At 37.1% G+C, this 15,824-nt stretch overlaps 1 protein-coding gene across 10 annotated transcripts in view; it reads left to right on the top strand.

Annotated features, from left to right (window-relative positions):
- The window catches only part of FTO (FTO, alpha-ketoglutarate dependent dioxygenase), a 232,702-nt gene that overhangs the window by 25,396 nt on the left and 191,482 nt on the right, over nucleotides 1-15,824 (top strand). For all 10 annotated transcript variants that reach the window (XR_002442136.1, XR_002442138.1, XM_021408379.1 and 7 more), the window contains exon 2: nucleotides 14,109-14,186. Coding sequence is in view for 6 of the 10 variants with exons in the window: in XM_021408379.1 (XP_021264054.1) it covers nucleotides 14,109-14,186 (78 nt within the window). In the remaining 4 variants the exon portion in view is untranslated. The remainder of the gene's footprint in view (nucleotides 1-14,108; nucleotides 14,187-15,824) is intronic.

Genomic DNA, 15,824 nt, shown 5'->3' with positions numbered 1-15,824 from the left:
AGATAGATTTAAGTGATTGCTAAAGTTGTTTTGCTAAGGTTCTAGTAAAGACAGTTCCCTGCAAATGTGTTTTGTTTAATGCAAAATTGTTCCCCAACTTGATGATTTTGTTGTATAAAAGCAATTCATTTCTTAGTACATGGCTATCCATGCTGAAATCATCTGTGTTTTTAAGTAATCAGCATCTCTGGGAATATGATGATGAACATGGAATGTCTAAGGCCTTTGTTTGAGCGTTGATTAATCATCTTGAGATACAAGAGCAAGTACATTTATGGAAAGAAACCTTAATCCTGGAGACATAATATGAGTAGAATTCTCTAACATGCAAGGAATAAGATTATTTTGTTGTTTAATTTGCCACTGAAAGTAGGGGCAGTATTGATTCTTGTGGTAGCAGTTTGATGCCTGAAGTATGGTATGGATTAAATATCATATGTATACTTGCTCTAGAGGTTTCTGAACTTAGTTACAGTGTGCTGTGTACTGAGTGAAGCTTTCTCAGTTTTCTTTCTAAGGGATTTTTAGTCCTGCAGTGTCTAGGCACTTTGCATCATAAAACCATATAATCATTACAGTTGGAAATGACCACTAAGATCATCTAGTCCAACCATCAACCCATCACCACCATGCCCACTAAACCTTGTCCCTCAGTACCTAGTTTTGATCAATTGGAAAATAAGAATTCCATTTCAAATGGCCTCCATAAACTTTCTCAATCCAACCTTCACTTGCAATTTCGGTCATGGATTATAGTGGATTATTTTAGCATCTCTTTTTTAGTCAGTGACTTTTACTTGACCTGAGCACGTGAATTTGTAGTTTTTGTCACTTATAGGAATTTGTGCTGGAGTTCAACCTGCATCCATTTGTAGTCAGCATGAAATATTTCAGCTTCTTCTTGGCTAGGTTGCACTGTAAAGTTCAGCTAGTTTGCATCAACCTAAGAAATCACCTGTAGCAATACTCAGCAGAAGTGCAGCAGGGCAATGGCAATGTGAAATGGCTCCAGGCTCCATTACAGTAATAATAAGTGCAGCGGCAGAAGCATACGAAGTGTCAAAATGCAAAGAGAGGGAATCAGTGTGCTTAGTTTGAGGTCTCTAAAATGCTTTCTTAAGCCATGAAACCATTCCAGATAATAAGTCTATTCAATCAAGGAAAACAAACATTTTGAAAATGATTTAAGTTGAAGATTTAGATAGAATAAAATCAGCATCGTAAAATATCCAAGCTGTCTTGTGCATAGTGGAAGCTTCAGTGCATACTATTTTCTCTTGCTTCTGCAAGGTGTTTCTCTTTTATCTAGAAGAGCAACTTGTAATAAAAATGTTTAGAAACCTTTATCAGCCATTTAAGTAAGTATTTTAATGTTAAAGGACATGGAGGAGGTTGTCGCATGGTGACCTCATGTGCCTTCCCTTCGCAGCGCGGCCTTTCTCCGCTGCTCTGCGGGCTCTGCTGAACTGCTTTAGCTTTTGAACTCTTCATGTCCTATAAATCTTAAGAGACAATAAAGTTAAAGTGCACGTCACTAGGTGGCACTGAAACATCGCCGTATGCCAAGTACAGTCATGAGCTCTTCATCTGTGCTGCTAGAGCTGCCTGGATTTGTAAGTGTCAGGGAAATTGTTTTATTGTTCGAGGGCACTGTAATATATTCGTCTCCATTCAAGGCAGCCATTTAGTGCCCTGAAACATGCCCTCTCACTGCTCTGGCCTGTTGACTATGCTTATTTAGTGTAATAATTAGCAGAATTTCTCACTAACGGTGGTATTTACTAACACCTCACATTTTCCACAGTGTTTTTGTACGTGATGGATCGTACATTCTGTGAATGAAGTTAAGCGGGTCATAGCCTGAGAACTGTACAACACAGTTATTTTCTGCACCATCGTTTTGAATAGATATATATTAACTTCTTTTTAATCCCCGTGGTGTGTAACGCGAACAAATGTGAGTCTTTTCGTAATAGACTGTTGAAAACTTCTAAGCATAGAACAGCTAACTTGTCAACTTTCTGAACAAAAGCAAGTGAATGAGCAGCTGTAGAAGGTAGAGTACACATTTATATAGAGAGATAGTATACATTTGTATATAGAGTATATGTTTAACAATGGCATGCTGTAGAAGCCTGTTGTAATGCCTTACCAAGGTTTGTACAGATTGCTGTGCTTTGTTTTGGCGGAACAGTTCTCTCATGCATGTTAAGGGTGATCTTTCTGCTACTGTTGTTCAAACATTATTCTAGCTTTTGCAGAAAAAAAAAAAAAGACTTTTTGCTCTTTATTAGCTGGAAATGTGTGAATTGTCGAAAATTATTCTGGTGGTAATGAAAAGGTCCTTGAATAAATACTGTGGTAGGGATCCCGCTCATCCTGTGTTTTTTTGCAAATATGGTGGCAAGAACAAATAGACTTAAAAATTGCCAAGATTAGTAGGTAATGTGGATGTTTTTAGTTCAACTCCTAAGTAAAAATCTAATGAGATTGCTAAACAATGAATTAATTCAAATTACAATGAGTTGAGGCATTTGTCCTATGGAAGCTTAGCTCTGTATTGAGACAACCAAGGTGTTTCACAAAGGGCCTCAAACCGTTTCCAGACTGTAAAAGCTTTCTCATTTCTATTCAAGATGGGATTTCCAGCACATGTGGTATTAAATATTGACCGTTAACTGTTGCTTTTGTCTGATAGCATTGAATTTTAAAATCTTCACAATAAATACATTTATTTATTTATTCTATGTTGACCGTTTTTTTTTTTTTTCCTCTTTTGAGTTCTAGTTACTGGTGAAGCGATTCCCCTTTAGAAAGCTAAGTAAGTAATCCTGCAATGAATCCAGCAAATAAGAACAAAGATGACTCTGGCAGCTTTCTCTTAATGTCAGTTCCTTGCCCTCAGCCTCTGTTATTAATGCATCTGCACTGCTGTCACTCAGATAGTTTTAACACATGCATACTATGTGTCAAAAAGGGTGGCCTAGATTTTAGAATTTCAGGTTGAGAGTACCCCAACATACAAAACCATTGCATCAAATTATAAAATGGTTGACTTAAGTTGCTGTAGACATTCTGAGGGAAATGAAATTTATTTGTTTTCATATTGGAAATACCCTCCGAGGAAGCAAGAGAGTTGAATTTAAAGTGCTCATGATCTATTCACTTAGATAGAGACCTGCCTGTATGCCTTTAAAACTATTTTTTTTAATAGTTCGGGACAATCCTTCTCTGTCTTACCCTCAAATTAGATTTCTTTTTTTTTTTGTGGATTTGTTATTAAGTGCTTTTACCTCTCTTTACCATCCCTGTTCCTTCACTTGCTCTGATTTACTGTGCACTTTTGATGTTCTTATGTAATAATTTATGTATTTTAAAAATGCCCAATTTTTTTTGTACATTTCATTTATGGGGTTACCTCATGGGTTCAGTTTTGAATGTTTCCACAGGATTGATTGATTGTGTGTGCATTTTCCTATCAATCTGATGCAGCTTGAGTATTTGTTGCAGATCAGTGTGGCTGCCTCTCTTCATTTGAGAAGAAAACAAAGCTTGATTAAGTTAGTACTCTTAGTAGGAATTGTTCATTTGTTGAATTTGACAGTTGGGATATGGGGATATGCAGTAGTGTAAATCTAGTTTATCTTTTTGTTTATCTGAAGAGACCAAATGGGACACAGGAGAGCTGTGAGGAAATCTGGAATGGTCCTTTGTCTGCTCACCTGTCTTTCTTACCTTCAGAAATCTCTATTTGAAAATATACTTTGGATTGGGAAGAAGTGACTTTTGAAGGGGGAAAAAAAAAGGGCTTGTCACTACCATGCTTCTTCTCAAGTACAGGCAGTGACAGCAGCCAGACTACCTTGACTTTTCGGCCAGTTAGGAATATAAATACATGTGGAAAAAGGAAGGTCAAATGTCTCCCTGAACCTCCCTGAGCAAACGTACGCAGAAGGCTTAAGAAACAATTTTTGCACATGGCTGCTTTAGATGAGTAGCACTTTTGCTCTGCGCAATTAGAGCTGATCACTGCAAGCATTAGAAAAAATAATAAGAAATGAGTCCGTATGTGCAAGAGATAAAAATGAAAACAGTCTTCACAAGAATTAGGATTTTTTTAAAGCTTTAGTTGAGAGAAAAAAGAGCACCACAAAACGAGCAGTTCTCAATTCTGCTCAACAAATGCATTCTTAAGCAAAATGTTGACTTACATTATGAGGTGTTCCTTGGTTTGGCACAAAGGAAAAGGCTCAGCAGTTCTACTTCTTGTAGAGTAGACCAGTGCTCTCTTGTGTTTTACCTGTTAGCACTCCCTAAGCTTATTCTTTAAATTGTGCGAAGACCTTAAATTTTCTCAAATGTGAGTGAAAGAAAACTGAAGAATCCTTTCTTTCACTGTAGTGCATTGACGTTATGATTATACTGTCAAGGCACCAAGTAGAATGAAATACAGATCCCGACAACTCTTGTCCAAGCTCATTTGAGCTGTGATGCAGAAGGGTTCTTAATACCAGCTTTATGACTCCAATGAAGTATGTTCTTACAGAACTAGACCAGTGCCTCCTGATTCACCGACCACAGGTACCTGGCAAAATGATTAAACAAAACCAAACTGAGGAATAAGAGGAATCAAACTTACAGTCAGCGTCTCTGCTGCTTACAGTTTATTTGGTTAGGCTGTATGTGCAGAAATGAGGGAAATATGGATGATTCATTGCAGTCTGTTGGGAACCGCTGAACTAAAACGTATCATTTAGAAAAAATATCCAAACTTGATATAAAAAGAATTCTCATGATGGCAAATTCATCTCATGCAGTGGTGCTCTTCTCCAGTGCTAATTATCCTTTCTTTTAAATTGAACTCCTTGTTTTTGGTCTGAACTTGCCTAGTGTTCTTTTAGACTCTGGGTTTTGCTAATCATCTGCCAACCTAATGTTAAATGTTAGCTTTCTGTTCCCCATGTGGCTTATTATGGAGGCTGTGAACAAAACAAAGCTGTCAAACTAAACAAAATTAACTAAGGTTGAATTTTGCGCTACATCTGAATTGTTCAGTTTGAGAGTTTTTTTTCTCTAACTCATTCTTGCTTCAAGAAATCATCTTCTTTCAATAAATCCAACACAGAAATATCCTTGTCTAACTTGGATGCCCAAACTCATCAGGGTTTTATTAATAGTTTTCTTATGCCAAGGCAACAACTGCAGATTATAGGTTTAAGTGAGTGTTATTGTCATCATCAGTGGTGTAGATTATTATTAGATTATTATTGTATTAAACTCATCTACCTTATGTTTTCCCTTGAAAACTGGTAATAAAGAATGCTGACACCATAGTAACTTTGTACTCCTGCGTAGGTTTAAAAATGTTATTTGTTGACTGTGCTGTTTCAGAAGAATGTCGACAATCTTTGTGACACCACATTTGTTGAACTGTGATCACAAATCTGTGATAGCTGCCTTTAAATGGTTTTGAGGACTGGATGGGAGACTTGCACAGAACTTCTGCTCAAAGGCTCTTCTAGTGTAAGAAACATTTACAGGAAGATCTGTGTTTGTGTCCTTAGAAAGGACAAAGCACTGTGGGGAACAGGCATCAGGGTGCTGCTTCTGCAACTGAAATACAGGGGACCTTGAATACCCTTCTGTTGTCTGCAGTGATTTTGTGAGTGTGGTATGTAGTCTCAAAAATAATCTCAGAAGTAACATTAAAAGGCTCAGTATTTGGTGAAATGTGATGAACACATGCGGAAAGTGTTGCTGGAACACATTTCTTTTTATCTTTAAGGCTTTTGACAGTCTTAGCATCTTTTTATTATGGAATGAAGAATCCTCTTAAATAATCAAATATGATGTTGAAGATGGTTGTTAAGGTCTTCAAATTTTACCAGATTTGTGAGTGTTTTTATACTTTTTGTGGTGCTTATTCTGCAAATAAAGTATGTGGAAAATAACTTTTTTTCTGTTAAAAAAAAAAAAGGCCCACGAAGATGTTCAAGTAGTATGTAATAGACATGACAGTTACAGTTTGTGAAATTTAATGCTCTAGCTCCTTATTGATCTTCCCTGTAGACAACTGCATGGCACAAGCATTTGCACTTAGCACCTGTTCTTTCTACATTAACACTATCTTCAGAATTGTTATCAAGGGAACTTTGGAAACCGAACTTAGCTAAACTTAGGTACGTAAGGAAAAATTTATATATTTTTTTTTCAAGCATCCATTTTATTTTAACTTTACTTTTGACTGCTGTTTCTTCTGAGTGATATTTTAACACGTAAAATGTAGATATGGCTAGACCAGGATCCCTGCTAAGCCCAGTATTTCCTTGAAATGATGAAAAGCTGCAAGAAAGTTCATTGCATCTTTGATCTTGCAGGTGGTTCTGATAGTTCATCTGTAAGCAGTGCTGTTTGCCTAGATCATATGAGGAATCTTAAGAATCAGCTTTAGTAATTTGAATGGAAAGTATGTGATGGGATAAAAGGCTATAATCAACTGTACCCACAACAGAAATTGCAAGTTCAGTCTTGGTTTCTATCTCAATTTCAAAAGGTATCACCTTGATCAACAGGTCTAAATTTCCCACAGGAATATGGTATTGTCTTTTCCTGTAGCCAGTTTTCTTTCTCACACTGGTTGGTGGAGGGCATCTCCAAAGAGAGGTTGTCAAAAGTCATAGCTGATTGCATTCCTTGTAGTGACTTCAAAGTAACTGTTCTTTCACGACACAAATCCAGATGTCTGCTTATTATGGGGCATGCCTCCATGCATACATCTTCTTTAACTATGAAAGTTCAGTGCTTTGAAGTATTTCTGTGGAAACCAAAGGTCCCATCTTAAGTGAGGTGCAAATATATTGGGGGGGGAGAAATAGACCTCGTCTTAACAGGTTGTTCAGTCTACAGGAAACACTACCAAATGTATCCTCTTTTCACTGTTAGCCTTTCTTACAATTTATTTTTACTTTATCTGGTTTTAAAGTTTATTGAATCCTTTTCTACGTTAAAGGATTGCTCTGGATTTCACACCTAATCAAACCATTGTACTTGATTCCTTGGGACTGGATGGATAGAGGTATTTTTGCTGCATTGTGTAGAATCAATTATTGGTGACAGTCACTAAAAAAGGTCTTTGCCTTCCAGTTCAGTGGAGGTGATCTGATTACTCGGTTAGAAAATCTGGTTTCTCAACATCTATTAACAATTTTTCAACGAAACTCTGCAAAGTACGGCAGGCAAAAATTCCCTGGTATCCTTATTTGTTCCTTGTGATCCACAAACAACATATTGATCCTAAAAGTATCCATTCTTTTAAATATTTTCTTAGATGTGCGTGTGTGCTCTTGCCCACATCTAAATGTGAAGAAAAAATAATTGGATATCTAATCGAAACTTGGTCATTTTCACCCAAAGTTGTGAAGTTCTCGTCAGATACAGCTGATCTGTTTGCTGAATGGTCCCTGTTGGAAAAGGATGTACAAATGATATGGGGACCAAGGAATGCAGGTTGGTATCAGGATGGTACAATGAGGAGGCTCAGGGACATTTTGTCAGCAAAAAGAGGCTGAATTTGAATGATTTATCATTTGAAATTTCTATTATAGTTACATAAAGCACTTAACCATGTGTGACAAATTTGTGCTCAACTGGATGAGAAAATGGCCAGTTCTGTTCCATTAACAGCCACTGGCCAAAAGAGTAATGTTCCTGTAGGTTAAAACAACAATTAAGGGGCACTTAACATCTCAGAGCGGTCAGAGAGGGGATACTGTTAGCAAAGACACTTTTCACACATTGCTAAGCTGCCTCAGTGCATAAATTAACTTGTGGTTCAGTTACATCAGTCAAGTACGTTGTATGTATGCATGACTGGTCTGTGTGTGTGTGCCAGAACCTGGGCCTGCTGATTTATGAGGGAGGTGAAAAGAGGCTGAAATCAGTAAGTAAAGCCAAGCAGTACCTTCACAGGAGAGAGCATCAAGCAGTCCTTTAGACAGCTGCTCAGTTGCAGAGGTTGGTGGTAGAGCTGAGGTCTGCTTGCGTCGCAGTGGGAGAGCCAGATGCATGGTGTTGTATTAAATAACCAGCAGGCTGAAATGCAGTGTTGTTCGGAAATGGAGTTATGGGCTGTTAAAAATCTGTAGTTGTAGATAATCTGAACATTCGTTTATAGAGAATAATATAAGCTCTTGTCATTAAGATGAAAATGGTTTTGGTGTATTGTGTTGTGGGGAGGGTGGAGGAGCTGTAGGATGCAAAGCACAGAATAGTATGGTCAGATGCCTGCCAGTATTTCGGACAGAAGGAATGTAGCACGGACAAGGCTGTTGGTAAATCTTGACTGTAATGAAGGGTAATCTGGAAACATAACATTTTCATGTGAATAAATGGTGCTGTAAAATTGACCAGTCCCTTAAGATCTTTTAATGAGTGGCATTTACAGAAATAATTGGAAGAAAAAAATTCTGAAATCTAATATATGTGATAATGGAGAAATAAAAGCTGTAATAGTGCACTTAGAATGTATTTTTTATTACTCTAGGTTTGCTTCTGACATAACTGGTTTTAGTGAGCCACTTGAAGGATCTTGGTTGCTCTGAAGTTTTAATAGGTAACACTTGGAAAGCCTCATACTTTAAAGAAATGTCAAATTCAAAAATCACATTCCTGCCTTAAGTAGATATCCTGAAGTTGATTTTTTTTTTCTAATAATCATGTGAAAGAATGTTGGGGGATAAGGTTATGGAAGTTCCTGTGAAGTGATGGCTTTTTTTGTAGATGGGACTTTATTAAGGTGTCACAAAATTTTGACCATGTGAATTATTTAATCTTCCTCCTTTCTCTCTCTCATTTGAGAGTGCTAACCTTTTCCTTCATCAACAACCTGAACTAAATCTGCATTCTAGAACAGTTAGCTTAAAAACAGCAACAACAAAACCACACAGACCCTACTGTGCAGTCTTATGGGGGAGAAAAGCTAATAGAAGAGAGGGACTTATGGAAAGCCAAATGTTTGTGTCTGAGCTTGTGGTTGAGTTCTGTTGTGAGGGTATGTGTTTTGAGTAGGGGAAGTAGGGGCTGCCATCTAACTCTGATAACCTCTTGTGAAACAAAAAGCTACTGATGAAAACAATATGAAGGTGGAGATGATACTTTCTTAATCTTTGATTTGAGGCCTTCAAAAAAAAAAAAAAAGAAAAAACAACCCAGGCCAAAATAACTGCCCCCTGAAATTTGCTGATGGTGCTATTTTCTGCTTATCTGGTGCACTGGTACTTGCCTGAAGAGGTGATCCAAGTTTCCAGCCTGTTCTCAGCCTTCTGCAGAATATAACAGATGGTTGGTCCCCAGTTTATTGAGTATATGAAATCCTTGCAAAAAATGAAAATCTGACTGAGAGAAAATCAATAATTGTAAAAATAGGAAGACAACAGGAAGATAAATGCAACAGGGAGATGTTCAATTTGTCTGAATTATCTTTCTGTGCATGTTCTCCATAGTGGGATTCATCTTCTGCTTTGTTCTGCATAATGCTGATTGTAAGGTGAAGGTAAGTACCCAACAGCTGAATGCAAATTGCTTGCATTCCCTCATGCATTGGGAATGCACTTATCTGAAGTTTCAAATTGCCCTCTTTTCTGAAATATCTTTTTTGGGGGGGAACAATGAGATGCACCTTTCGAGAGCAGTGAGTAACAGCCATGTTTTTGGGAAACAGGCTAATTTGAATAAGTTGTATTTTTTAACTGCTCATAAGAGGGAGTGCTTGCTGTAGAACTAAAAGCTAACGTTTCTAAATGTTTTATGGGCATTATTGTCTGTCCATGTCTTGGATCTGTGACTGACTTTTTAATCTGTATGGGATGCTGCTCCAGGCCCAGAGAGATTAGGTGGTGTAGCAAAGCTGACGCTTTCCCCTACGTTCATGGGAAGCAAACAGCCCTGGGGGTTATCTTGGAGGCAAGTCCTGCTGGCATTGACTTAAGTTGGCTTCTGTGCATAATTGCAAGTTGTACAATGATTTCTTGAGTGCATTTTATGCTAACTACTGGAAAAACAATATTTTTCTGCTTAATGCTTTCAGATTTTTTATGTGTTAGAAATTGTTGAGGTGCTATGGCCTTAAATTTGTTTTCAGCAGTAATTTCAGTAATAACTTCAATGCAGTTACTTTTCAATACATTGTTTCAGCAAAAATAATAATCAATCAACTGGGAGGAGACTGTTGCCTTCTGACCTGTTTGAAGCTAAATAGGAATTCTACATTTCAGACAAAGCTTTGTAGCCTACTTTTTTTAACTTCTGTTTTACAATGAAGAGGGAAATGAAACCTTTTGAGAATGGCACTGACAACAGGAAAATATGTCAGCTGCAAAAATTTTTACACTGTCGTGCTCCTTGGCTAGAAAATGTCGTTAAGTCCATCTTTCCCTTTCATCACTTAATTTGAAGATAAACTATATGCATAACAATACTACATTGTGGCATGTGACTTTGGTGTGAATTGGCTTTGTTGCTCTGTAATGTTCAGTGCATTACTTCCAGTGCCATGAAATAACTTGTACATATTTTGGTTGAGAGATTCTACCTATTGCTATTCCATGTGCTGAATTTTATAACCAACCATCTTATGAGTATGTTTCTTTATTACTAATACATTATCAGATATTATTAGTATCTGCAGGAAGCTCATAGGGTGCTCTAAAATTGAGTATTAGTGTTTTGATATTAATTCCGGTCTCTGGAAGCCTAAGTGCAGCATTCCAGAAGGTTCCTGGAATGGAGTACAAAGTTATAGGTTGTCATGTTATAGGAATGGTGCAGATTGAAATGGTAGACTGTGAGGCTGCTCTGAAAGTAATGCATCCTGTTTTATTACGTTGGCCCATGACAGCAGAGGTGGGTGTTGATGGTATGGCAGCAGAGGTTGAACCTTCCCACCAATATTCTGTTACGTTTTGGTGCTGTGTGACAGATGGCAGCAGAGAGGCAGTCTGGCAGAATGGTGTCTGACATGAAAGAGTGTAGGAAGCAAAGGCGTGTCATTGAATTCTGTGTGGAAAAAATGGCACCCACTGACATTCATTGATGCTTACTGATTGTTTATGGAGACCAAACAGTGGATGTGAGCACAGTGAGGTGGTGGGTGGTGCGTTTCAGCAGTGGCAATGGTGACAGTAGACACTTCTGATGCAGATTGTTATGAGCACAGCAGGCGGGCTCTTGTTCTTGAGTGGCAATAATGCATAGCTAATGGTGATGACTGCGTTGTAAAATAGTGTTTTGTAGCTGAGAATTTGCTCTATCAAAATAGCACTATAGTGCTTTTTCTATCTGTTGTAGTTTCCGTGAAAATAAATAGGAGGCATGACTTTCAGAGTGGCCTCGTGTTTGCAAAAATCAGTTATTCAAAACATAAGAAACAATATGGCTGTCTGAATAAACTGTTTTGCCACTAATAATTTCTAAAATGTAAAAATCTGATTTAGCAAAATATTTTTAAGATACCTTCAAGAAAAGGCAATTTTTTGTATGCAAGGGTTTACTTAAGGATTAGACGCGCTCTATGCAGTGCTTATGTAGCAGTGCTCACACTTGGCATCAACCAGCTGGCGCAGCTAGATCCTCAGACTTTCTTTTTTTGACTTTTTGGAGGTACTAGAGAGTGGCTTGATGCTTCTGACATCCGTGTGACAGCTTCTCGCATAGGAGATGAGCAGTGCGTTCTACCACCCAGCTGTGTGTATTAGTCTGTACATCAGCTGAGGCGCGGCACTTAGCCAGATCTGACAATCACATGTGAGCGAGTACTACCTATACACAAGAGTGCATTTCAATGTTGTGTGTGTTTTTGCCAGGAGGCTGAGACTTGACAAAGAAATTGTCAGAATCTCTCTTCTTCCCACCTCTTTTTCCCACAGTTGAGTCCATGTTTGAAATGTAGGATTTTTTTTTTCTGCTGTCTAATGGGTTTTATTTTACAGCTGACAAAAGCAATCTAATGTTTTCAGTGATTTCATGTAATAAAATTGTAGCAAGCTTTTCATAATAGAAAAGAGTTATTGTTTTGGAATATACAGCATATTAGCATGTCATTTTCTGCCAACATAATCTGAAGCTGCATTATGCTCTGCTTCACCGATGACTTGATGTCAATATATAATGTGTCCCCGATGAAAACTAGAGACCTAGAGAAATTACAGTTTTGCTTTCCAAATTCCAGTGCTGCTATGTTGTCGGTCTTGCAAGAAGATCAGCAGATTGTGAGTGTGGAGATGTGTATGTGAGAACTGTCTGCTCAAATTTCAATTTGTCTGAGCTGGTAGTTATAAAGCTTAAAATCTTCTACGCTGCTTTCTTAATTTAAGTCTGTCTGTCTTCTGTCTTGGTGCCTAAATTTCAGTCGTTTGCCACCACAGAATAAAATGTGTATTAGCATTCTTCATAGTTCACCTTTCCTTGTTTAGGTGTTTGTTATGAGCCAGGAGTTATTACATGTAATAGCCCTCCCCCCTCGCTTTTTATAATAGGATTGCCTGAATGTGAAAAATCTGTTTTCACTGTATATGGAACATATTAAAGAGTTGCAACCTGAAAAGATTATGAAAAGGGAAATTTATGAGAAGAATAGGAAATGTTGTTTTATAACAAGGAATTCTCTATGGAATAAGCAATTTGCAGTGACATCTAAGTGATGAAAGATGCAGTTGTTTCTGTATAAATTAGTTCTAGAAAAGTGTTTGTTATCCACCCCTTCATTTTATTTTATTTTCTTTTTTAGTTATGATTTTTTCCTTTGTATCACAACCCTATTCCTTTAAAAACCATATTCCATTTTCATCTGTTCTTCCTCTTACAACGAGTTTAGAGCGAGCAGCAGTTTCAGTTATTTCTTCTGGTAGTGCTCACGTAGCTGAAAATATTGCAATAAAAATGAGAATTTGAATCCTTTTGTTATCTGGAATGCTGCAGATAACAAACATGGTTTTGTGATCTTCGACTTGTATTTCTATTGGTAAATTTTTGTTAATAATCAAAGCTTGTATAGAAACCATCTTTGCAAGATAGAAGAAACAAAGGAAAAAATGTAAGCTTTCTAGGCCAGTACTTCCACTGTAGCAATTTTAAATCTCTGCTTATTTCATGTTGAGATGATGTTTGTGGATAGATAAATTTGGATGGAATTGACATGGATGGCATTGCTCCACTCCAAAAGTTTGGTGGCTGGTTTCAAACTTCTCTTGCACTTTCCAAATCCTTTGCTCCACAGTTAACTGCATCCAAAAATTCTATTTTTTTTTTAGTTAAAAAAAAAAAAAAAAGGAAAAACAGGTCTTGGAAAATTAAGCTTTATTTTTCTTAACATTTCATCAGTGATAGTGTTGACTAAACACTGGTGGAGATCCCTTTGTCTAGAACAGAGCTGAAGTGGGAATTAAGAGATAAAGGGTCAGAGAAATCCTCCATGCAGTCAGCTGGTTCTTCGCTCACTTCCAGCATTAAACCAGAGTTTCATTGTCTGCTGGAAATGCACACACTGAGTATGGCATTTTAAATATTGTCAGCGGTGGTTTTCGTTAGGTGGTTGCATTTTGTGATTGTTGTGTTGCGGGTTTTTTTGTGTTTTTCATTCATACACCTATTTCAGCAATCACTTCAGAATGTGGCCAAAATTTAGGCTCTTTATTTTAATAAAAAAAATTTAGCCATTTAATGGAATGTGAATCTTATATCTATTGGATCCACAAAGCAACGTAGAAAAACAAAATAAGAAAAGAGTATCAAAGTCCAAAGTCAGCATAGGTTTGAAGAACATCGGACCAGTGTGGATTTTCATCTGTGTAGTAAGATCAGATTATCTAAAAAATTTGAAAGGAAAAATACTTATTTTCTGTTATGTAAGGTGAATTGCTGTCAAGTGGAAAATCTTTACTGATTTTAGCATCTATAGATTCTTAATTATTTTTCCAACTTGGTGAGAATTAATGGCACATTTGCCTTTTTAATACAACTAGTTTTATATTTGCTTTTATCTTCCTTCTTAGTCTAGCTATGTGTTTCAATATTATTCGTCTAACTTGGTGCTTCAATGTTACTCCCCAAAACAGAAAAAAAGGCTTCTTGAAGAACTTGGAGAGAGCAAACTTCCATACCTGACACCAGCCGATGCCGATTTCCATCATTTGGTAAAGTATTTCTTTTAACTCTACTTGTTTTAAACTGGAGTAGCTGTTTGCATTGAACAACAAAGCTTTCTTCTAAGACACACCGTAAACACTGATATGATAAAAGTATCAACTGTTCTATTTCTTCCTGATGACTGGTAAAAAATATAGCATACTTTCAGATGGTGTGAAATGAGACCTCTAGAATCTAAATAGCCAAGAATGAAAAATTCAAACTTCATTTGTTTCTAGGATTTTGACATGAGCAGTTTTTCAAGCTCACTTTTGCTTACTTCCGTATTGGAAGCCATAGGAATATGTATTATAATTACTGAAATGAAAATCTGCATTATAGAAGTAACTAAACGCCTTATTTGTTTTCCTGAAGTGTGTAGCCATGCAACTCATTTAACAATGAATCACTGTTATGCTTTATGGAAATAAAGCTAACTTTGTTTTTCTTTTAAGGTTTTTGCAACTTGTAAAGAAAATATATTTATGGTTTGACAAGATTTGGCAAAATAGGAAAAATATTCCTTGGCTTAGTTTTACTTTTAAACAACAAGTAACCCTTAATTTTGCAGAGAAAATGAATGGTGATAACTAGAATGCATGCCTCAAATGAAACCAAACAGAAGTGAAAACAGGCCAGCTAGCCACATGGGAAGTAAGCCAAATGACAGTTTTGAGGAGTACCATGAAATGAGTAGAAGAATATTCTGTATCTGCCTTGGATCTTTTTAGGTCAACTAGAAACCATATGGCAGGAATTGCAGGTTAAATCAGATCAAATCCAAACACAGTAAGATAAAAAGCATAAGAAAGAATCTCTGAAGTTGAACAGCTTTAGCAGTACAGGAATGTCACCTGCCTTGCGTTGACATATGGCTCAAAGATGTAAATGGTAGCAGACTCCTCCTCACTTGCAAGGATGATTTTCTCTTTTGTAGGATGCCAACACCAAGAAATGTTTAGCACATTTAGCAATTTTTCTGTTGGGCTCTGTGTTACAAGTCAGAAGCATGAAATCAAACAGTTTTATTGTAGGATGGCAGTTGTGATATTGAGCAATTTGTGTACTAACCTTACATTTCTACTTGATTTGAGTTGCAAGGTGCTTAGGAAAAGCATGGTTTTCTTTAATCTTTGAGTGTTGACCATAGTTGGACGTAAGCTCTTGACTGGAATCTTTACCAGCTGTAAAAAGACTTGCAGACTTGTTCTTGTGGTGCGCTTCTGTGGGAGTGGGAAAGGAAAAGTGAACAAGATCTTGTTCAAATGAGTTGTTTCTTTTCTTTTCTAAAAAGAAGTTCTTTTCAGTCTTAAGCCAGTGTTCAGGAAGGCCTTCCTACTTTAGAGACTCAAGCAGCCTGGTGTTCTCTCCTTGCTACTCCAGTAATATATTCCCTCCTGATCACTTTTTATATGTGCTCTTGCCCAGCATCTTTTTTTTTTTCCCCCTGTCTTTTACATCCACAGTCTTACAGAGCTGACAGGAAAAGAGAAGTTATTGCTGAGGCTGTCCAAGCAGCAGCTCCTTTGCCTGGTATTAGGAATTTACAAATATAGAAGAAAATGAGAAGAAGATAAACAGAGAAATTGAACATACTCAAGCCTTAGTGGAGTTCAGATTCATTGCAGTTGCATTATACAAAATTA

Source organism: Numida meleagris, chromosome 10 (genome assembly GCF_002078875.1).
Source record: "Numida meleagris isolate 19003 breed g44 Domestic line chromosome 10, NumMel1.0, whole genome shotgun sequence".
In the NCBI taxonomy this organism is placed as follows: domain Eukaryota; kingdom Metazoa; phylum Chordata; class Aves; order Galliformes; family Numididae; genus Numida; species Numida meleagris.
Note: the sequence above shows the minus strand (reverse complement) of the source record. Positions and strands in the feature narration are given on the sequence as shown.